General features: G+C 36.1%; 1 protein-coding gene across 4 annotated transcripts in view; it reads left to right on the forward strand.

Moving 5' to 3' along the window:
• MAP4K3 (mitogen-activated protein kinase kinase kinase kinase 3) overlaps nt 1–22,767 on the forward strand; it is a 193,825-nt gene extending 171,058 nt beyond the window's left edge. For all 4 annotated transcript variants that reach the window (XM_019942766.3, XM_019942767.3, XM_019942768.3 and 1 more), the window contains 11 exons: nt 70–149; nt 5,467–5,527; nt 5,609–5,726; nt 7,491–7,549; nt 8,552–8,655; nt 12,893–13,064; nt 14,890–14,958; nt 15,037–15,129; nt 18,030–18,100; nt 20,601–20,656; nt 21,330–22,767. In XM_019942766.3, coding sequence (XP_019798325.1) covers nt 70–149; nt 5,467–5,527; nt 5,609–5,726; nt 7,491–7,549; nt 8,552–8,655; nt 12,893–13,064; nt 14,890–14,958; nt 15,037–15,129; nt 18,030–18,100; nt 20,601–20,656; nt 21,330–21,417 — 971 coding nt within the window. In that variant the 3' untranslated portion in view covers nt 21,418–22,767. The remainder of the gene's footprint in view (nt 1–69; nt 150–5,466; nt 5,528–5,608; nt 5,727–7,490; nt 7,550–8,551; nt 8,656–12,892; nt 13,065–14,889; nt 14,959–15,036; nt 15,130–18,029; nt 18,101–20,600; nt 20,657–21,329) is intronic.
• Nucleotides 22,768–23,033: the final 266 nt, after the last annotated feature.

Consider the following 23,033-nt stretch of genomic DNA (forward strand, 5'->3'; position numbering starts at 1 on the left):
TAGATTATATAAATTCTTTTAAAGAGTATTTTATATATCAAAATCAGTGGATTACCTTTGTCATTTCAGATCAGTACTTGATATTTGGTGCTGAAGAAGGGATTTATACCTTGAATCTCAATGAACTTCATGAAACATCAATGGAACAGGTATGTTATTTTGTATTTTTCCTTTTTTTTTTAATTCTTAAGTTATTGTACACAGACACTAAACAAGAAATGTTGCAGTGCTATGATTTGTTGCCTCTTTTGTTCGTAAAACCTTCCTAGAGCATATTTTATTCACCAGGTGCTAAAGACACACAAGATTAGTCCTCACCTTTAAGTAGCTCATGATCTAATAGATGAAACAAACATGTAAACCAATAACTGCAACACACTTCGAGTTAGATGTCACAGTAGGAGTGAGTACAAAGTATAAGCCACAGAGGTGGGTATCGCTAGCACCTCCTGTGGGGAGATGAGAAGGAGAGAGACGTTTAAGATGGACCATAAATGATGATGAGTAGAAGGTTAGAGGATAAACATGAAAGAGCATGGCAAGCATGGGGAACTATGAATGGATAATTCGATTGGAGTACAGAATGAGTGTAGAATAGTAACAATAAATGAAGGTGGATGGGTAGGCGGGTGCCAAACCCCAGAGCTTTGTGTAACATGCTGATGATCAGATCTGTGTTTTAGAAATATCTGTTTGCATTGTGGTGAGAGGTGAGACTAGAGATTATAGTTAAACGGTAAAGAAGTGTTTAGTCAGAGCAGAAGTGGAGAGGACAGAGGGGGAAAAATGGGGTTTGGAATTGTATGGGGACATTTTTGATTGTCACAATGACTTAGAGGAAGCTTTTGGCATTTAGTACCCAGAGACCAGAACTGCTAAACAACCTACCCACAAAAATGATGATAATGATGATGGTATTAATAGCCAATACCTGTATAAATCTTATTACGTGCCAGATACTGTTTTTAAATGCTATTAATCTTCACAGTGACTCTTAGAAGTAGATACCATTATTATGCTCATTTCAGATGAGAAATCTGAGGCTCAGAAAGTAGCTTTTCAGAGATCCCACAGCTGTTAAGTGGCTGAACTGGGATATGGACCCAGGCGAGCTGGCTCCAGAGTCCATGTCCTTAAATACTTCACCATACTGCCTCTCCCACTTGTATCACTTCTATAGAGAAACACAGGACTTAGAGAATTAAAGAGCTAGAATTGGCCAGACTGAATGACCAGTTCAACAAGGAGGTTAAGAAGTCTAGGTTGGGGCTTCCCTGGTGGCACAGTGGTTGAGAGTCCGCCTGCTGATGCAGGGGACGTGGGTTCGTGCCCTGGTCCAGGAGGATCCCGCATGCCGCGGAGCGGCTGGGCCTGTGGGCCATGGCCGCTGAGCCTGCGCGTCCCAAGCCTGTGCTCCACAGCGGGAGAGGCCACAACAGTGGCCACGTACCACAAAAAAAAAAAAAAAAAAAAGAATGGAAGAAGTCTAGGTTGACTTCAGTTTTCCAACTTGAGTGACTGGATGAGTGACAGTACAACTTGGCAGGATGTGGTATACAGAAGGAGAGGTCAGTTTGAAGGGAATAATGATGCATTCAGTTTGGTAACGTTGAGTTTTGGGTGCCTGTGAGATGTATGACTAATTCTCCATTATTAATATAAATCGATTACAAATAAAATAGAAAAATCCGTAAGTAATGATAATTTCTTCAAAACTAAACATTTCCATCTTTTCTCATCACAACATTTTTTTTTTTTTTTTTTTTTTTTTTGCGGTTTGCGGGCCTCTCACTGTTGTGGCCTCTCCCGTTGCGGAGCACAGGCTCCGGACGCACAGGCTCAGCAGCCATGGCTCACGGGCGCAGCCGCTCCACGGCATGTGGGATTTTCCTGGACCGGGGCACGAACCCGCGTCCCCTGCATCGGCAGGCGGACTCTCAACCACTGCGCCACCAGGGAAGCCCATCACAACGTTTTTTAAACAGATTTTCTAACAAGATCCTTAACTGATATACTTACTCTAAATCTTAATCTGGAAGGAGGTATACAGTGAAGTGGCTGAAAAACACATATGAACTAGGGAAAAAAGAAAAGGATCTTGTTATTTATAATAATTAGTAAATAACAGTCAAAAGTGGTAAAATTTTTTGGATATAATAAGATACCTAAAAATCATAGTACTGGTAACAATATTAATTGTAAGGAACAAGACCAATGTCATGTTTACATGGGGTAAGCATTTATCAACCTAATTTAAAGGGCTGTTAAGTGAAGGTACCTTCAACCCCCCCCCATTCCCACTCTGCAGTAACTCCCCTTCTTAGGTGCTTTAGCATTTGAAATTACATTATTACGGTAATATTTTCTGAGCTAAACATGCCCATCAAGGTGAATGTTTTCCCTCCCAGAGGAAGCCTATAAGAGTAGAGAACACGTATGTGTGAGATCTTAAGTTTTTCCATCTTCCTGTGAAATTGATTATTAGGCTGATTTTCTCTGTACTCTAAGGAAAGAAACTGGGTGGCATGAGTCAGCTAGATAGGGGAAGATGCTGAAAGGTGAGAAAATGACACAGAACAGGGTCTTGATTTACAAATCTTTTTCTGCTGTTATTATTTATAGCTAGCATTTATGGAGCGCTCAATGTACGCCAGTCTTCTAAGCATCTTACACCTACAAGGAACATCGTGTTCACTCACCGCCGCAACAGTGTTGGGATAGGAGCTCCATTTTACAAATAAGAACACTGACACACAGAAATAAGTCAGTTATCCAAGGTCGCAGAGTCAATGAGAAAGCAGCTGTCTAAATCTAGGCAAAATGCAGAACCTACTCTTCCTTTTTTTTTTTTTTTTTAAATAAATTTGTTTATTTTATTTATTTTGGGCTGTGTTGGGTCTTTGTTGCTGCACGTGGACTTTCTTTCGTTGCAGCGAGCGGGGGCTACTCTTCGTTGCGTTGCACGGGCTTCTCATTGCGGTGGCTTCTCTTGTTGTGGAGCACGGGCTCTAGGTGCACAGGCTTCAGTAGTTGTGGCGCATGGGCTCAGTAGTTGTGGCTCGTGGGCTCTAGAGCACAGGCTCCGTAGTTGTGGCTCACAGGCTTAGCTGCTCCGCGGCACGTGGGATCTTCTCGGACCAGGGCTCGAACCTGTGTCCTCTGCGTTGGCAGGTGGATTCTTAACCACTGTGCCACCAGGGAAGTCCCCAGAACCTACTCTTCTTAAGCACTATACAGCTTTACTAAACTGATTATTTCATCCAGAGCCTATTTTGCTAAGAGAAGTAGGCATTAGAAATCTAGAAAAGCTTTAGAGTTTTATTAAACGTGGCTAAAAATGAAAATCCGAAGTGGAAATCCAACACGTAATAAAACTTTGCATAAATACTCTTCCATTGTCCTTATGTTTATATTACCAAAGGAATTTGTGTCTTACCCTGGTACTTTATACATGCTTGTATTAAATAAACTCACTTATATTTACAAATATATAGTTCCATGATAAATTTGTTTGGTTTGGTACTTGTAGTACTTTGTAAATATGTATTTTTATGGAAATAAACTCACTTCAACACTGAATTAAATAAAAATCAGTTTCTTGCTACTTTGGTAACATGTACTGGTATGTGACTTGGAATTAGTCATTGCCCTTTTTTTTAATCTGCCTAATTTTCTCAGTATAGCCAATGAATTCTCAATTCTTCTGTGAAACTTTTATGAGAGCATAAACCAGGAAATGTTGTTTATGTTCTTGCAGTCTGAGGCATGGTTATAGGCAAGTTTTCTAAAATTAAAAACCACTTGGCGGGAGGACTTCCCTGGTGGTGCAGTGGATAAGACTCCACACTCCCAATGCAGGGGACCCAGGTTCGATCCCTGGTCAGGGAATTAGATCCCACATGCATGCCTCAACTAAGAGTTCACATGCCACAACTAAGGAGTTGGTGAGCTGCAAGTAAGGAGCTCAGCTGCTGCAACTAAGGAGCCCACATGCCACAACTAAGGAGCCTGCCTGCCACAACTAAGAACCAGCACAACTAAATAAATACATACATACATAAATATTTTTTTTAAAAAACCCACATAGCAGAACTTCCCTGGCAGTCCAGTGGTTAGGGCTCTGCGCTTCCAATTCAATGGGATTGAATCCATTGAACCCAGGGGGCATGGGTTCAATCCCTGGTGGGGGAACTAAGATTTCACAAGCCACACAGGACAGCCAAAAAAAAAAAAAAAAAACATAGCAGTGCCACATTTTACTTGCTTGGAGACATTAGGTGTTTTATGTGGGTACATTTTGCAAATAAATGAAACAGGTTTTATTAAAAATAGATTTTACTTTGTTTCTCACCCTTTTATTATTACTTCTGTTTTAATTATTTAAGACCATCATTCTGACTTTTAAAGGCTTTTTTAACGTAATGTCCTTAGAGGCCTTGATATGTTTCATCATTAGTCTCTTCCTTCTTTTCGTTCCCTACCCTCATCCCAGTCTGTTTTGGAGTAACCTAGTAGGAATTGGCAGGGCAAACCCAGCAACCAAACTTGTTAAATCACAATGCTTAATTACATTCATCAGTGGTTCTCAAACTTCAATATGCAACAGAATCACCTGGAGGGCTGATTAAACCGTAGATTGCTGGACCCACCTTTAGAGCTTCTACTTCAGTAGCTCTGAGATGAGGTCCAAGAATTTGCATTTCTTGCTTCTAACAATGCCGGGTGATGCTGATGGTGCTGGTGCAATGACCACTTTGAGAACCACTGATATGCGTATGAAATGTGTTAATGAGAGCAGTTGTTTTTTTTCCTTCAAAGTATATGTTTCATGAAATCCCCTTCTTTACCCTAAATACTAATCACCTTAAAGCTTACAGAGAGGTGTCTCCCAGTTCTTATGTGCTAGATTTCAGTAATGAATTCCATATATATGTCCTTTATGATTTATAAGTTTTCATCATATTCTCTCTTGGCCTTTTTTTCCTCCATACCTACTATTTCCACATCCTGTGTTTCACTACACCGTGATCCTTTTTTCTCTTCTGCTCCAAAAGCCATGCATGTCCATATGCCTAGATAAGACCGTTTTTTGGAAGTACACAGGAGAGTCTTAATTATTTAAAACCCCAGAACCAAAATAAAGGAATAGACATTGTTTGAAAATGTCCTTTTCCCTGTGTAGTTTGGGATTATGTAGTCCTAACCATAAGGAGAGTGGAGCTAATCATGTCATGTTGGAACTTAGATAATGAAATTACACTGCTAATTTATTTTTCTTCCATATAAATATGTATGTGTAGCATCTTGTTTTACTTGCCTTATAAAATGAATTTCTATTAAAAATAAGTTTCTTTTTTAAGAACTGGCCTAATGATATGATAGCTACATGGTTAATATGTACATATTTACACTGCTCTTATCTATTATCCTTTGTAAACTTTGTGCCTTTTTTTTTTTTTAAATCAGCTATTCCCCCGAAGGTGTACATGGTTGTATGTAATGAACAATTGCTTACTATCAATATCTGGTAAGTCTTTCAGTTTTTAAATACCTTACAGTTGCTCCTATTTATGTTATCAGCTTTTATGACATATATTTTTCTCTGCAGGTAAAGCTTCTCAGCTTTATTCCCATAATTTACCAGGGCTTTTTGATTATGCGAGACAAATGCAAAAGTTACCCGTTTCTATTCCAGCACACAAACTCCCCGACAGAATACTGCCAAGGTAACTGTACATTTAACTATGTTTTCATCCTTAGAGATAATATGTTAATTCATTCTAAAAAATAGATATACTACAGAAATTGAAAAAGCACGGGTTTGTAGAAATCACGTGTAATGAAAAACTGTAAGAAGTAATGTATTTTTACAAGTGTTTATCACATTCTTCTAAAATTTTCTGCTTTATACTTTCTACTTATATCAAGCATTTTCTTTCTGAGTTTTTAATTTTTTTTCTACAAGGTTAAAACTATTTTTTTTCCTGTAATTTGCTGGTAATTTTATGTCACATATAGTGTTTTTGACTTATTTGTGTCAGTCTGAATAAAATGAATTTTCTCCAAGTAGTTTCTAAACTTAGAAAATTTAAGTGAGTTATTAAATGAAGATTTTTGTTAGAAGATAATTACTACTCAGAAATCGAGATTTTTGCTTTTCTGCTTTCAGGGATTTTTAGTTATGTTCTTTCTTCTTTTTGGTTATTATTATATTGGGCCTCATTTGTTGAGTAAAAATCTTTTGAGTTTGGTATAAACTGTATTTTACAAAAACTTTATAATGTAACCATTCTTCCTTTACAATATTAGTTGTAAAGCAACTAATGTAGAACCTTAACTTTTAAGTACCTTGAAAATCTATTGTTGTTAATTGCTGAGTTTACAGTATAGCTAACATTTGCCCCTTCGTGCACAAAAACTTTTAAAAGATTAACTTTTGGATGAAAATCATTTTAAAATACACTGTAAGCTTTTCTGTCTTTAAAATAGATTACACTGAGTTTAACTGGATCTTTTCATGGTGACTTAGTTATGATTATGAACTTGATTTATTACATTTGTATTACAATATCTGTAGTTGGACTTAGGGATATTGCTCCTATAACTAGTCAGGAAGTTTCTTTCTTCCTGTACAGTTTATGTGCCCCTCTTTTTCTCCCAGCTGCCACTTTGTGCTGTTATTTTTCTGCCTACTTAAAGTATGACTCCATTCAGGTTTCTAACTTGATAATCCTAAATTCCTGTCAGCATGGAAACTGACCTCCAAGCTTTAAAAGTAAAGAGCCCCCAAAAAATGTAAGGCACATAAATGTTAATGCATTAACTTTTTGATATCGTTTTGTCAGAATAGAGACCTATTCTTACATCAGTTTGTGGCTCATCTTTTTACTTTCTCAGTGGTGTCTTTTGGTAAACCAAAGTTAATAATGTATTAAACAAATTCATTCAACAAATTGAATGCCACTCATAGTTTGAGGTGCTAAGGATATAGCAGTGAAAGAAATATCAATTTAAGTTTATCAGTATTTTCCTGTATGATTTATTTTTGCATTTTTAAAAGAAATCCCAGGACTTCCGTGGTGGTCCAGTGGTTAAGACTTTGCCTTCCAATGCAAGGGGTGTGGGTTCCATTCCCCACGGGGAGCACATGCCTTGCGGCCAAAAACACAAAACATAAAACAGAAGCAATATTGTAACAAATTCAATAAAAAGACTTTAAAAAAAAAAGAAATCCCAAGGTCGTATTCTAAAATGTAAATATTTTATAGTTTTGTTTTTCATATTTAAATCCTTAATCCATTTGGAATTGATTAGGGGGAGTTGAGAAAGATATCCAATTTATTCTTATTTTTAATAGATGATCTGTTATGTCAGGACCAGTTTTTAAACAACTCATCTTTTCTCCACTGAACTGTAACAGTACTATATTTTCATATACTAACTTTGCCTACATGTATTATATATTCATTTCCATTTCCATTTCCATTTAGGAAATTTGCTGTATCAGCAAAAATCCCTGAAACCAAGTGGTGTCAGAAGTGTTGTGTTGGTAAGTAAACTGTCCAAAATCATGTAGCTCTCCTGCTTTGCAGAGTGGGTAAGAAGATGCTGTGAGGCACATTTTTAAATCTAGCGTAAAACAGTACTACTCCAGGACGTTCTGCCAGTAATAGTTTATTTTTCCCTTTTAAATAAAATACATATATTGGTCATTCTATGTTCATATAGTACCTTACACATGTAGTTGTTTTGCAGATAATTTATTGACTAGATAAATGGAGAATGACTTTATTACAGTACTTGATCACATCCTGTTCTCTAAGGAGCCTGTTACTGATCGTTCACCATTTTGCTTTGTAATGGCTTATGAGGCTACATTTATTCACTCAGCATACTTATTATTTATTCTCATACCTTTAATAGATGAAACGTTATGCTTGTGATGTGAAGGTTATAGTCTCCCTGATCACACACCACTAGCCAAAAGTCCTCCCCAACCCCCGTAACAACTAGCTGGTTGATTTGCATTTAGGGAAAACCAAAAACAGTTTCCTTTCCTCCCTTAAAAAACTCAGAGGCAATTCAGTTTTATTATTTGTAAACCTGTTATCTTGAGATTTGATTAATGTCTTCATGTAGTGCGGCCCAAAGCATTACTGCCTCTGAACATGACTACCAAAAAGCACCCTGAATCACCTGCCCCTACATGTGCTGCAGCTATCAATTTGGGAAGTTCTCCCCAAACCTACTTAGACTCTTTCTTCAGGATCTTGCTAATCTCTCTGCTACCACAAGACCTCAAGTTCTTCTTCCCGCCCCCAGGCCCCATAAGGACCAGCATTTTCACTTGGGAATACAAATAAAAATCCTACAAATGATAAGGGAGTTTCCTGCTACTACCTGAAACAGCATTTCTTTTTCACTCTGCAGTCTAATTAAGAAATTGAACTGGCAGTCAACTTTTGTTGTTTGTTTTCGAAGTATGCAACTGTTACTGTAAGGACTTTTTTGTATTATAAGAAAACTTACATATACTTTTTTGCCTTGACAGTGAGAAATCCTTACACAGGCCACAAATACCTATGTGGGGCACTTCAAACTAGCATTGTTCTATTAGAATGGGTTGAACCAATGCAGAAATTTATGTTAATTAAGGTAAGCATGAATGTCAACCTAAGTCATTTTTAGTATAAAAGCTTGTCAGTTTTCCTGTTCTTTCAGAAACTTTTTTTTTCCAGTTAATTCTCAAGATTTAATGTAATAATTTTGGATTATATGGCAGAGTGATGAAAATCTGCCCAATTATAAAAAACTCAGTTGGCCTGATAGAAGTTTTGAAAGAGACTAGATAAATAGTTCAGGGATATGGCAATGGGAGCTGGAAATACTGGATCACATACACAGTCTGATGTCAAGAACAGGAGGTACTAAGAGAGCAGTGAAATATTGTTTGAATATGTTCTCTGGTTGACCTGCTCTATCACAGCAGAGGGACAACCTGCAGGTTGGCATTTGGCCTTAAAAAGTCAAGGGATAACCATAATGAAGGGGAAATTATTTGTTTTGGATATATGCCTATGTATTAATTTTCCCAGTCCTTCCCATGGATGGTGTTTTGTGCCTTAGTTTCTCTAGAACCTTTAAAGAAAAAAAAAATTTTTTGGCCACTCTGTGCTGCATGTGGGATTTTAATTCCGTGACCAGGGATCTAACCCATGCCCCCTGCAATGGAAGTGCAGAGTCTTACCACTGGACCACTAGGGAGGTCCCTTTAATGAATATTTTTTAAAACATTTAATATTATTTAGCTATAAGTTAAATTTAGAGGAAAAACTAACTTAAAATGTATGAAGTGCTGGCTCAGTCACCCCAAGGAAATACCAAATGAATTTTTTAAGCTATTTTCTTCACTATTTTATATAGATTAAGTAGTCTTATTTCATGAGCATTTGATATCCCCATAGAAGTTGGGATCGGAATATAATTGGAGTGCATTCTTCCTCAATTATATAATATAGAGTTAGGATGTTTAAAGTATGGGCTTCTGTTATTTAAAATTTTATGAGTGACTGGGGAATCTAGTTTTAATTTTCACATCATTATTTATTAACCTCAAAATTAACTAGGGCTAAAGAAATGAAAAAAAGAGTTTCAAGAATTTACCACCCATTGAGGTAATATTTCCACAAATAAATTCACTGAAACAAAAATTCTTTAAACCAAAAACTGAAAGGGAAAATAGCCTTATAAATTATCCGAAGCAGAGCTGCTGAACCCAGCCCATTTCTGGCCACATGGTTTTGTTCTCAGTTCCTCTTTGTTCTTGCCTGTTTGACAAAAAGCATGGCGTATCCTAGATTGAGTGGTAAAGTGTATGTAGTTATTTTTCTATAGCCCTTTCCTTCCCTGTCTTCCTCCTTAGTCTCTTTTAGTATGTCCTTCCTTTTCCTTTCATTCCTAACCTCTATCAGAATGAAAACAGTTTCATTACATCAGTTGTTCATGGATACTAATAGTCTGATTAAACCTTAGTATGAATGAATTTTATGTGTTACCTGGTATGTTAAACTATTTATCCTAATACGTAATGAAAGACCCTTTTCTCTGTTAAAGGAATTTTATGTATTAAGAGCATGCAAGAGAGAAAATATACTTTGAAGACATGGGAAGCTTAAAAATTATCCATCCATGTCTTCTCTTTTCCGGATAGATGGTACCAGGGAGCCTGCCCCTGACTGATGAGGCCTGTTGCCAGTATTCTAGGATGTTAGACTTACAGTACAGTTCTACTTGCAGGCCTCCTTCACGACTTCTTGCTCTTCCCACTTTACTTAAACTCCCTGAGCTACATGCCCCTATTTATTTCCCTTCATCTTAACCCAGTTCTTTCTCTGTGTCTCTTCTTCGAGATTTCTATATGTATATTTTGTTTCTATGTTTGGCATTATCTCAATTAGTATTTTTGATGTTTTCTATACTACAACTCTTACCAGATATGTTCAAAAACATTCTTATGCTTTCCATATACTTCCTCCTCATGAGATTTCTGAGTAAGTTTTTGCTTCTCTAGACTACGTTTTCAATATAAATAAAAATTATAAATTGAAGCAGACATTCATGTACTTATTACGAATCAGGCAGAGTGTTGTTTAACTAGAGAGATAAAGAGTAAGATGTAGTCACTGCCCTCAAGGACCATCACCAATAGCGACTGGATTTTAAACTGTTATATGGGAATCCTCTTCTGTTAATGACTTATACATATTGTTTAGTTATTGTTGGAAGCTAAGTAGAAGTATTCACAATGTGTTGGTTTTCATATTTACTGAGGAAAAACTACGGGAGCATTTGTTTTCTTCCTGTCTTACTGCTCTTTCCACATTTCAAAGAGAATTTTTTTAAATGTTTTACCTTATTAAAAATAGGACAGATTTTATCCATAGCATATCCCCAGGTGGGAATGCTCCCAGAGAGGGTGTTTGGAGAGTATTCGTGAAGGAGTGTCTAGACCTCTGGGATGGGGGCACTTGGGCATTCACGGGGAAGGAAGAATGTGGGAACAACAGGTGTGCACAGAGCTTCACGTTCCAGCCATGAGGACCACACTGCATCTTCTGACACTTTAAGACTAGTAGTTATGGGAGCCCCATTTCACCTGTTTATTTTCTCTATCATTTATTTTCTTTAGAATTTACAGTGAGTTACCAGAGTAAAAAATAAATCAGGGGGCTTCCCTGGTGGCGCAGTGGTTGGGAGTCCGCCTGCCGATGCAGGGGACGCGGGTTCGTGCCCCGGTCCGGGGGGATCCCACATGCCGCGGAGCGGCTGGGCGCGTGAGCCATGGCCGCTGGGCCTGCGCGTCCGGAGCCTGTGCTCCGCAGCGGGAGAGGCCCCAACGGTGAGAGGCCCGCGTACCGCAAAAAAATAAATAAATAAAAAATAAATAAATCAGTTTCAGTAGTTTTTAGAGATACTAACAATAGCCATTTGGGAAGTATAATGGAAACACGGCCCATTTATAAGAGCAACAAAAATATAAAATATATTAAGAGTAGACTTAATAAAATATGTGTTAAGACCAATATATTTTTTAAAAACCTTTTTATCGTGAAGAAGAACGTTGCTAGCACCTCAGACCTCCCCGTGGCACCCCCTACAAAACAGCTGCCTTGTTTTCCATTTTTACCATGTAAGCATGCACTTCTAAACATTAGCATTAATTTTACCTGATACTTCAACTGTATACAAGTAGAATCATAAAGTATACATTCATTTGGGTCTCACTTCTGTGCAACATTATATTTGTGTAGTTGTTGGATATAGCCATAGTTTGTTCGTTTTCACTGTGGTCTAATTTCCCATTGTGTGAATGTGTCATCATTTTATCCATTCTACCATTGATAGGCATTTGGGTTACTTCCAGTTTTTGTTATTCTGAGCAATGCAGCTTGTGCATATTTTTGCATGTCTCCTGTGGGTGCATGTAGTCATGTTCTCTAGCGTGTATAACTAAGAGTGTTATTGCTGGGTTCTAAGAGATGTGTATCTCGGCATTAATAGGTATTGTAATTAACCATTGTGGTCACACCAGTTTATACTCCCACCATCAGCGTTAGGAGCATTTGTTTGCTCTTCTCTGAGTAACCCTTATTATTGTCGTTCTTCTGGCGGGTATGTATGGTTATCTTGGTTTTATTCCCTGATTACTAATGAAGTTAATGTTTTCCTCTATTTTTCCAAACTTTCAGAGTGTGAATTTAGTCTCTTTGTAGCAAAATAAAAATAATTTTAAACTTATGTAAAATTAAAGTGGGTTGCATTTTAACTAAGTTAATTTATTAAATAGAATCACTTGAAATACAGGGCTAAATTTCTCTTATTTGTGGTTGTTTTTTTTTTTCTGTCCACACTTCTAAGGGGAATGTCTCTTGCTCATTAGCATTTCAGTTTTCTCATCCATGTTTGCTCAGCTGGTTAAGAAGGCAGAGGAGTAGTACTGAAGCAGCCTGGGATTAGGAGAGAGGAGACTCTGCCACACAGGGTGGGGGGCAGGGGGGACCCTGGGCCAGCCACCCAGTTGCTGGGTCTTAGTTTCCAACTCTGAAAAAAGAGGGTTGGACAGGTGATTTGTAAGTCTGTTTCACCCCAATATGCTAAAAGTGTGTGGTTTTTAACTTAAAATTTTTTTGCAGTGCTTAACCTAAATTCTTTATAAAGATACTTTCTTATTTAGATTTTCTGCATACCCTGAGTTTCTGTGCAAAGAAGCAATCTTTATAGTAGAGAGTACTATTTTATATATTCTCATAAAACTAAAAATTCTTATTAGTGTTCTCATGAAATTTTTTTTGCTTTTGTTTTCCTTTGTTTAATATATTTTGGTTTTTTCTAGCACATAGATTTTCCTATACCGTGTCCACTTAGAATGTTTGAAATGCTGGTCGTTCCTGAACAGGAGTACCCTTTAGTTTGTGTTGGTGTCAGTAAAGGGAGAGACTTCAACCAGGTGGTTCGATTTGAAACAGTCAATCCAAATTCTACCTCTTCATGGTTTACAGAATCAGGTTTGTGATTTTTAATGAATTATTAAGTAATAAATTTACTATATCTTTCATTAGGCAAAGGTTATTTTTAAAGATCTTGCAAAGGCCCTTTGTTCAGAGTCTTTGGCAACTAAGGGAAATGTTAAAGAACCAATTTGCCAATAAATATTGATTAGTCAGGAGTTTGTTGGAAGCCTGAAAGAGTGTTCACAAAAGGAAAAGAATTGAGACTGAGTTTTTTTGGCATTGAAAAAAAATGATCACAGACGTTCACAAAAGTCTAAAGACAATTTCATGGCTTGCTGAATCCCAGGGGACTTGAAACAGCTTTCCTTTGAGGACACATTACTGAAGGAAAACATGGCCAGCCCTTGACAACATTATTGTGGCTTCTCTTTGGTGCCCCTAAGTTCTCTGTTAAATTCTCTCTTTAGAGGCCCATCTTCCCTTTGAGACACGGGGTGAACTCCTGCTTTCTAATCTCTTCCTCCCTATTTAACAAGAAGGGATTGTTGGTTGATTAATATTTTATTTAGTGAATTTCAGTTGTCTTAGTTCTCCCAAGCATTTTAATTTTAAATCCTTTTCTACTAATTGTTGAACGAAGGGCCTCATTTCCTGACAAAAGAATTTTGTCCCTTCCTTCCCAGGAACTTTTGATTACTTCTCTTACCATAATGAAATCCCTTTATTAGAAGTTAAACATGACAAATATAATTCATCTCTGGTTTTGAGATGATGAGACAGAGTAAGAGACAGAAAGTATGTTTAGGATTTTGTATCAGCTGAAATTATAAGCTAGTGGTTTCCTAAACTCTACTGCACATTAGAATCCACCTGAGAAGCTTTTAACACTCTTGATACCTCAAGTCACACACACCCTCGATTAAATAAGAATATCTGGGGCCAGCAGCTGGGTGTCAGCAGATCTCCAAATGATTCCAGTGTTCGGGAACTAATTGTTATAAGCAATTTGTAAATCTCATTTTCCTGGCTTTCTATCTAGTAATGCTAGACTGGCTTCTTGACTAATTTTCACCAAGTGTGTAAGAGTCACAAAGATCTCGTTGACCTGATGTACAGGAGGCCTATTCCATATCCTTCCAACCCTGGTTAGTTACAGAAGTACCAGGTCTAAAATACGTGTGAAGGTCTGAAATACAGCCATCCATGGATTTATTAAGATTCTAAATACTGTAGGAAGTAGAAAACAGGCAAGCAAGACTTTGGATCAGACCCACTCTCCAGAAACAAAGGCCTATAGTTTAGCAGTTTCAGTTTTGATGTTCATACAAAGCTTGGGATATCCTACTTTTTGCTTCCTGGAAAACTATGTCATTTAAACATTTTCAGTTTGTGAAAACTTTCTTAAATCATTATTATAAAAATAGGGCCTCTATGCATTTTTATAGTGCTTCATACTTCTCAAAATACTTCAGTTTTCTTAACTCATTTGGACCTGAAGTTATTTGTTTGACTCTCTGATTCATTCATTCAATAAATATTGAGAAGTATGTACACAGCACAGCCCCTGGCCTTCTAAGCTTAAAATCAGAAATTAATCATTGCCATAATATAGAAGATTAGACTCCTAATTTCACATATGAATAAAATAGTGGCATCACCAAGAGTAATGACAATAGCTAACCCTCCATTAAGCACTCACTTAGTTTAGCTCTTGCATCAAATTTTGAATCCAAGCCGCCTGGCTTAACCACTACATATGTACAGTTAAAAATATATATCCATTTCAAATTCAGTGATGTTCAGAATTCTTCTTTTTTTAATGTCTCTCCTTTAACTATTACTGTTTTCTGTAAGTTTTATCAAGTTTTTTGTGTTGTAGATACCCCACAGACAAGTGTTACTCATGTAACCCAGCTGGAGAGAGATACCATTCTTGTATGCTTGGACTGTAAGTTTTTATTTATGAATATCTTATCTTAATGAGTTTTTTTAATCTTAGTTTCTGAGTGACTTTTTTTCTCTCTAGGTTGTATAAAAATAGTAAATCTGCAAGGAAGATTAAAATCTAGCAGAAAACTATCATCAGAACTCACCTTTGATTTCCAGATTGAATCAATAGGTAAGCCAGAGTTTTGTGTTTCTTGTTTGATTGCATTATGAACTGCTTAAAATAATTTGTCTAATAATTATTTGAAATTATAAAAATATATTACTAAGGGCTCATTCTTTTAAATTGTAGGATGTAATGAATATGAGGTGAATATCAGTCTTTGCTTTTACACATTCTCTAAAATAGTTTAACAACCGTGACATAATCTGTAAATAATGTTATTTTCCCTACAGATTTGGCATTTTCAAAATAAATAATTAAATATCATTATTCATAACCTAGTTGTGAACTTCCATTTTCTCCAGACTCCTGCACAGTTCCCCTATAAGTACTTTAAAATTTAGTACTCAGTATGGTCTATTGTATTTTTGCTGTTGTAGCTCCTGATCAGAGAGATCCATAAGGATGTGGAATTCCCTTCTTGCTGTTTTTACATTTTGCTTGATGAGTTTTTTCTGAAAACGGATTTCTTACACAATCAGTATTCTAAAATGATTACATTCAGGAAAAGTAAGGTGAAATGACCATACACAGTTTTTCTGGTGTCCTTTATCAGTAAAGATACTTGCATGTATATGCATTGGCGGACGGTAGGGCCAAGGGCAGATAGTTCATTTGTCTTATTCTTGGTCCTACTTTTATTCTTTCTCCCAGTTAGAATGCCTCTCTCCCAACAAGCAAACACTGATGATAATAAGAAGTCAGTTTTGAGGGACATCTGCTCAAGATGTTAAAATGGAATCCATATTTAAAAACACATAGCTAGCTCAATAAAGAAGACAAAGAACAGAAACTCAAACTAGTATGCACTCCTGAGTGGTAAAGAAGACTAGCAGTGTCCCACAGGAGATGGGGAACCAGAGCCAGGCTTGTGGTTTGAGGTGCCTACTAATCAAGACTCTCCCCACATAAGGCCTCGTGGTTTTATAGGGGATTTTTATCCACCGTTGAAAGAAGGAATCGTTCCTGTGCTCTACAGACTGCTTCAGATTGTAGACAAAGAAGGAATGCAGAATAAATCAGTGTTTAACACTATTGATACTAAAATCAGTTAAATTATACAGAAAACAAAATTACCCAATCTCATGAAAATAGATTTTGGAAAATCTGTATAAAATACTAGCAAATAGAATTCCATATCATCAAATAGTAGACTTTACCTCAGAAAAGCAAAGATGGTTCAACACCAGAAAATTTATTTATGTAATATAGCACATTAAAGATTAAAAGCAAAAAGTTATGTAACTCTTCAGTAGATGCACAAAAAGCATCAGTAAAATCTGTCATTCATGATTTTTTTTTTAAAAAAAACAACTTTTTAGAAATTAGGAGTAGAAGGAAATGTCCTTCATCTAGCAAAGCCTATTAAAAGTATTGTGTTTAATGGTTAAACTAATTCCCATTAAGTTGGAGAATGAGATAAGGATGTTTGCTATCATCACATTTCAACATAGTCTCATTGGACTATGAAAAGGGAACTATGAGGATTAGAAAGATATAAGTAAAAAGTCCTTTTTTTGCTGATGGTATGAATATCTACTAGAATATACAACTCTAAACTGTTAGAACCAATAAGAAAATTCAGAGTTGCTAGATATGAGTAACACAAATGGATAGCTTTCTGATATGCCAGTAAGACATGTAATCAAACATATTTAAGACCATCATCTAGGAAATTCCAAATTATTGTTTAAAAGCATAAAAGAAGATTTAAACAAATTAACTACACCACGTCCATGGATAGAAACACTGAATATGGGAAAGATGTCAGTTCTTCACAAATTAATCCACACATTCAGTGCATTTGCAATAAAAATCCCAGTAAGGTATTTTCTGCCACTTGATAAGCTGATCTTAAAATTCATATGGAAAATCTAAAGGCCAAGAACAGTAAAATACATTTTGATGAATACTTGCCCTACTTGATATTGAAACTTACTATAAATCCATAGTGATTAAGACAGTGTGGGATCAACACAGGGATAAATAGAAGAGGCTCAGAAATAGACCTACGTGTAATTGGAAATTTACATCATATGTCAGCGGGGAAGTGAGGTCCTGTTCAACAAATGATGCTAGTACAATTGGTTATCTGCAGGAAACAAAATCAGACTTTTTCCTCACTGAATACACACAAAAATATATGTTAAATATGTAAATACAAAAAGCAAAACTAGAATTTTTAGAAGGCACATATGCCTGTATCCCAGTAATTCTATTTCTAGGTGTCTACCCCAGAGAAAATTTTGTACATGTATTTAAGAAGAGGTACAAGAATGTTTATTGCAGCATTTTTGTAACAAAAAAATTAGAAACATCATTTGGTTCATCATACTAAAGGTATGGAAGTTGGAAACATCCAATATAAAGTTTACACTGATAATGTGAACTTATTGTGTTGTAATAGTAAAAACATGCATGAGAACAACAAATACCAAGTACATAACAGTGGTTATCTCAGGGAGGAAGGAAAGGTTAGACTACAACTAGAGTAGGAGTTTATAGGGATGCTGGCTGTATTCGTTTTTATTTAAAACAAAAAGCAAATATGGCAAAATGTTAGCATTTGAGAGTTAAATGGTGGATACATGTGTTTTTAGGCTATTCTCATATTTTTCTATGTGTTTGAAATATTTTATCAAAACAAAAATTTCTATAGCAAAAAATATTTTCAGTGAATTTTCTTTTTCTTATCAAAAAGATGAGTAAGGTCTGTATAGTATTTATGCTATATAGTATATACTGTGTAGTTCTAGGCAGTATGGTAAAGATGCCATTATAAATATGGAATGACTAACACTAGTTATTAATTGAAATATTGTTATGCAAGGTAGAAAGAGGGATGAAATAATGCTTATCAGTTGAACTCTTGTACTATTAACAGTAACTGAGCTGTTCTTGCCTGCTAGTTTGCCTGCAGGACAGTGTGCTAGCTTTCTGGAAACATGGAATGCAAGGTAGAAGTTTTAGATCTAATGAGGTAAGTAATCTTTTAAAAAATTATGTCCATTAAATAGTCATGAAGCATTATCAAATTCTACATCACACAATATTCTTTAACTTTGGAAAATTCCTGATTGATGCAAGGAATACTTGATTTGCTAATTTTATTGATATTTTCTGTATTCAATCTAGTGATAAAATTAATGGCGCATACTTTATAGCAACCTCTCTCTGTCCATTCAGTCGAACAGTTTCAGTGCATATTTTATGTGCTTCCAGATAATCACCCTTATATTCAGAACAAGAACTTCCTAAATACTGCTAACAGTGAGCCAACTCTGATTTTCTTTCAACCTTCCCGGGCTGTCACCTGGAACAAGAGTACTGATGGAGGCTCTCTCTGTCTTGAAGCACCTTTTCTACTTTGTATTTCAGAAATAATGACCAATGCAGACGATAAGTAAAGGGTTCCACATTTCTCTTGAAGCCACCTTGCCTATTTCTGGTATTCTTATCTCCTTAGTCCTTCCTACCTTAATTTAACTCCAGGAATAATTGAGCTCCAAGTCATATGACGTGTTCAATTCAGTTCATCATTTATGCCAGAAAGTGCTGGGGTTATAAGCATGAACAAGACTTGGTACTTGCCCCCTAGAATATTACAGGCAAGTAAAATCATCCTAAGTTCTTTCAATAACCCCAAGCCAGTCTCATTAGTAACTTTTACTTGAGCGTTGGCGGGAAGGGAAAACATTAGGTACCTCAAGCAAGAAAATAGCTCATTTGTGTTTTAAACTGTCGGTAGTTAAGATCAGCGTTTCTTCTAACCAGTAAACAGTATAGCAGAATGATCACGAGCGTGGGTTCCTGAGGAGAAACCCGGGTTCAGTCTCAACTCTCCTGTTCAGTAACTGTGTGACCTTGACATATCACTTAACTTCTCTTTGCCTGTATTTTTTCATCTGTGAATTGAGGGTAACAGCATAGTACTTATTTCATAGGGTTGCTAAGATTAAACAAAAGGAAGTATGTGATGTGCTTGGCACAATGCCTGGCCTATGGTAAGTATTCAAGAAAGGTGGATGCCAGTATGTTTCTTTTTTTAAGATTTTTTTTTTGTTTTAATGTGGACCACTTTTAAAGTCTTTATTGAATTTGTTACAACATTGCTTCCGTTTTATGTTTCGGTTTTTTGGCCACAAGGCATGTGAGATCTTAGCTCCCCAACCAGGGATCGAACCTGTACCCCCTGCATTGGAAGGCGAAGTCTTTAACCACTGGACTGCCCAGGGAAGTCCCCTACCAGTGTGTTTCTAGGATTAATTCCCGCAAGAGGGCTCACCTCTCCGGAAGATTTTTTTTTTTTAATCACCTGAGGGAATGGAGCCTGGAGATAAGAATAGTCAACAGCTAATAAACACCAGGCAGAGAAAGAAAGGCATCATAGGATACAAGAGAATGGTTTAAAAAAGATAGTTTGCTCAAACAATCACCTGAGGGGCTTTTTCACACTACATAAGCAGCCCTTACTAAATACAACCTCTCCAAAAATGCTATGTCCTTCAAGTAGGCAAATCCCAAAATATTGAATACTTTGAAGATCATGATGATGAACCGTTACTACTGAAGTGAGCATGTTGTATCCTTCAGGTGTGCTAAGTTAGAAAAGAAGTCAAGAATCACTGACTGCTGTTTCCAGAATAATTTCAGTTTCAAAATCAAATTGTTTTCTCAGCCTACCAAATTTTGGGGAGAAGCTACTGCCATTATAATTGGGAATGTTTTGCTTTCAGTAAGCAATAAACAATGGGTTTCTCTTTCTCCTGTAGCCTTAGTCTTAACTCCCCAACTGGGAATGGTCACACTGAGGACTTCTTTAAGGACATATGCCATTAGAAAATATTATTTCAGGAGACTTGGAAAGAAATGGGAAAGAGAATTGTTATCTACTGAGCATTTCCTTAGCTAGGCATTATACCCATTAATACTTAAAAGAATACTGCAAGATACCACTGCAAAGTAAACACTGTCTATCCCATTTTGCAGAAGGTAAAACCGTTTCCAACAAATTACATACCTTGTGCAATTGTCACAGCTAGTAAGTGGGAGAACTGGGATTTAAACTGGAATCATGAGTTTGTCCCATCATACCACACTGCAGCCTTTTAAGTGAAAGGACCAGACCTAAGTGGCTTACTACTGCAAGAGTCTTGCTATTAGCATTAAGATGACTGACAGGAGGTTTCTGATAAATAAAACGGACTAGGTGCTTTGCTTTTAACTTTTTCCGTTGCAGTCTGTATGCCAGCAAATGGTTTACTACTCTCATGTTTTATGATTAATTCAAAATTAGCCAAATTTTTCCTGGACTAACAAATGGATGCACTTATGTGCTGATTTAACAAGTTAACAGTCATACAGGGATCTATTTCCATCTTAGGACTTATGCTTCTCTTCTATAGAGTTATAAATTAAATGTCCATGTAAAATTTTATGCCTTTCATTTCAGAAATTAAATTGATATTTTAATTGAACAGGTAACACAAGAAATTTCAGATAGCACGAGAATTTTCAGACTGCTTGGATCTGACAGGTATGAAAAGGAGTTGTATTAAATACATAGTTCTAAACATGTTTTATAAATCCAACATGAAACTGGTTTCTTTTTTGAGAGAATTGAAATTTCTACAGTAATATATTCAACATTATATTTTTCATAATATAAGAATTCACAGGTCAGAAAGTTATGAAACCTTTGAGAATGTGCCTGATCTTCCAGTTACCAAGAATGTATAGATCTGTCAGTACTACTTTTGCATTAATCGTAATATCTAAAGTATGATTTACAGGACAAGAAAGAGGAGATACCATATGCTAGCAAACAGAAAAGTTTTCAGTTTTAGTACCAATAGGATTTGGAGTTCTATTCTGATTTACTTTCTGATTCTTGAACTACAGATTGTTTTCAGAATTCATGATAAGAATTAAGTTCCCCCAACTTATTCCTAGTACAGGTTTTACCCCTCTGACTCTTAGGACAGCACTGGCTTAGAGGTGGGAGGTGGTGGGCAACAAAGGTGTACTTCCCAGAGCTGGAACTGACTCTTCAATCATAGTGATTTGCAAATGGTTTCGGCCCACATATCAGATAAGGAGCATTTATTAGAGGCATACAATGAAGAAGCAGTGGAAGAATTTTCTGCTAACATTAGTTTTCAAGAATAACTTTGTTTTGTTGTATGTTTTTTGTTTGTTTGTTATTTTAGGGTCGTGGTTTTGGAAAGTAGGCCAACTGATAACCCCACGGCAAATAGCAATTTATACATCCTCGCGGGTCATGAAAACAGTTACTGAGAAATGCTGTGCTTCGACAGTTAGCTCTAGAGAGAAAGAACACTACCACTGCAACATTAACGGATGCTCGAAGCTGTACAAAAGCTGCAGTTACCTGGCTTCAGTTGCTTGTAATTTATTGTGGCATGAGACAAGATGGGGAAATGTTTTGTTTTAAGTGGTATGGATATATTTAGCATATTGAAACCACACAAGTGCTTAATTCACTGTTATGTAATCTTTGTACATATAGGCAGTATTTTTCTGTGAAACTTCATATTGCTGAAGACATACACTAAGAATTTATGTAGATAATGTATTTTATGAGATGTACAAGTTAAGTGTCTTATCTGTACAGATGTAAATGTTGATGAAAATGCAATTGGGATTGATATTTTAAGAATCCTTTAGTATATTCTTGGGTGCGGCTATATTACAAAATGGGATGCTGGCAATGAAACCGTACATTTAACACTATTGTATTTTTATTATATGTAATTTAGTAACATGAAGATAAATCTTGTAACTTTTAAAATTGCAATGGAGGCTGTAATCATTTTATAATCTTGTTTTTAATTTTAATGCAAGTACACTGGTGTGTTTATATTTGCACAAAGTATTGATATGTGATGTATTAAGTCACAAAAGTAAGCTGTGACATCGTCAATATGCATTTGGCTCCCCAGCATCTTTTTAAAATGTATTTGGATTGTTTTCTATGTGAAACAAACCAATTAACCCCCTGTTGTAGTAACTGATCTTTTTATATTTCAGCAGAATCCTGTAAGATTGCTTGTCTGTGCTTAAAAACAATACCTTCGAAAAAATTTTTGAATCACAGAATAGCGGTACCGTGACGTAGCACTGCAGTTGTCTGAATTACAGTATGCACAAAGTATAAGTTAGCATTATCAAAGAGTCCACACTAAACATTTCTTATCATCACTTTGAAGAACTATAACATTCCATAGAGCGAAGTGGTTCAAATTTCTAGTGGGATTTTTACTTTTGTTGGCCTTATTTTATGATCATTTTCATGTTTCTTTTGATTTAGAGTATTAACACTTGGCCAAAATAATTTAGTTACTACCTCATATAAACAATATAATGGTTACTACACATCACAGGAACTTAGTTTTGGTTAAAGTCATTTTTGATTGCTTTTTTCCAGTGGAATATGTATATACCAAGTTTTAGAAAAATGCACACTTTGGCTCTTTTTTGCTATATGTTCTTTATATTTTAATGTGAATATATACACAAAGAACAAACTAAATTGTGATTTATGTTCTTCATTTATTTTAATTGACAGTCCTTTTAAATATGTTCCTGATTGTACATAGTGTAAAATAAACATGTTTTTTAACATGCTGTTGTATAGTAGCTTGTCATCCGGCTTAATCTGTATATAGTGAGACTAAAACATATTAAGTAGAAAAAGTTTTTTAATTATTCTAAAATCCTTAGGTAACCATTCTGATCCTTCAGATCCTGATTTTTTATTTGGTCTGTCTCCTCAATTTCATAAAGGGGTAATATTCCCACATTTGTGAAAAGGGCATCTTTTGTAGAATCTTCAATTTCCCGATCAGGAAAATTGGTGAAACATTCATAATCTTTTGGTTAGAGCGGGGCTT

The sequence above is a fragment of the Tursiops truncatus genome, chromosome 14 (genome assembly GCF_011762595.2).
Source record: "Tursiops truncatus isolate mTurTru1 chromosome 14, mTurTru1.mat.Y, whole genome shotgun sequence".
Classification (NCBI taxonomy): Eukaryota; Metazoa; Chordata; class Mammalia; order Artiodactyla; family Delphinidae; genus Tursiops; species Tursiops truncatus.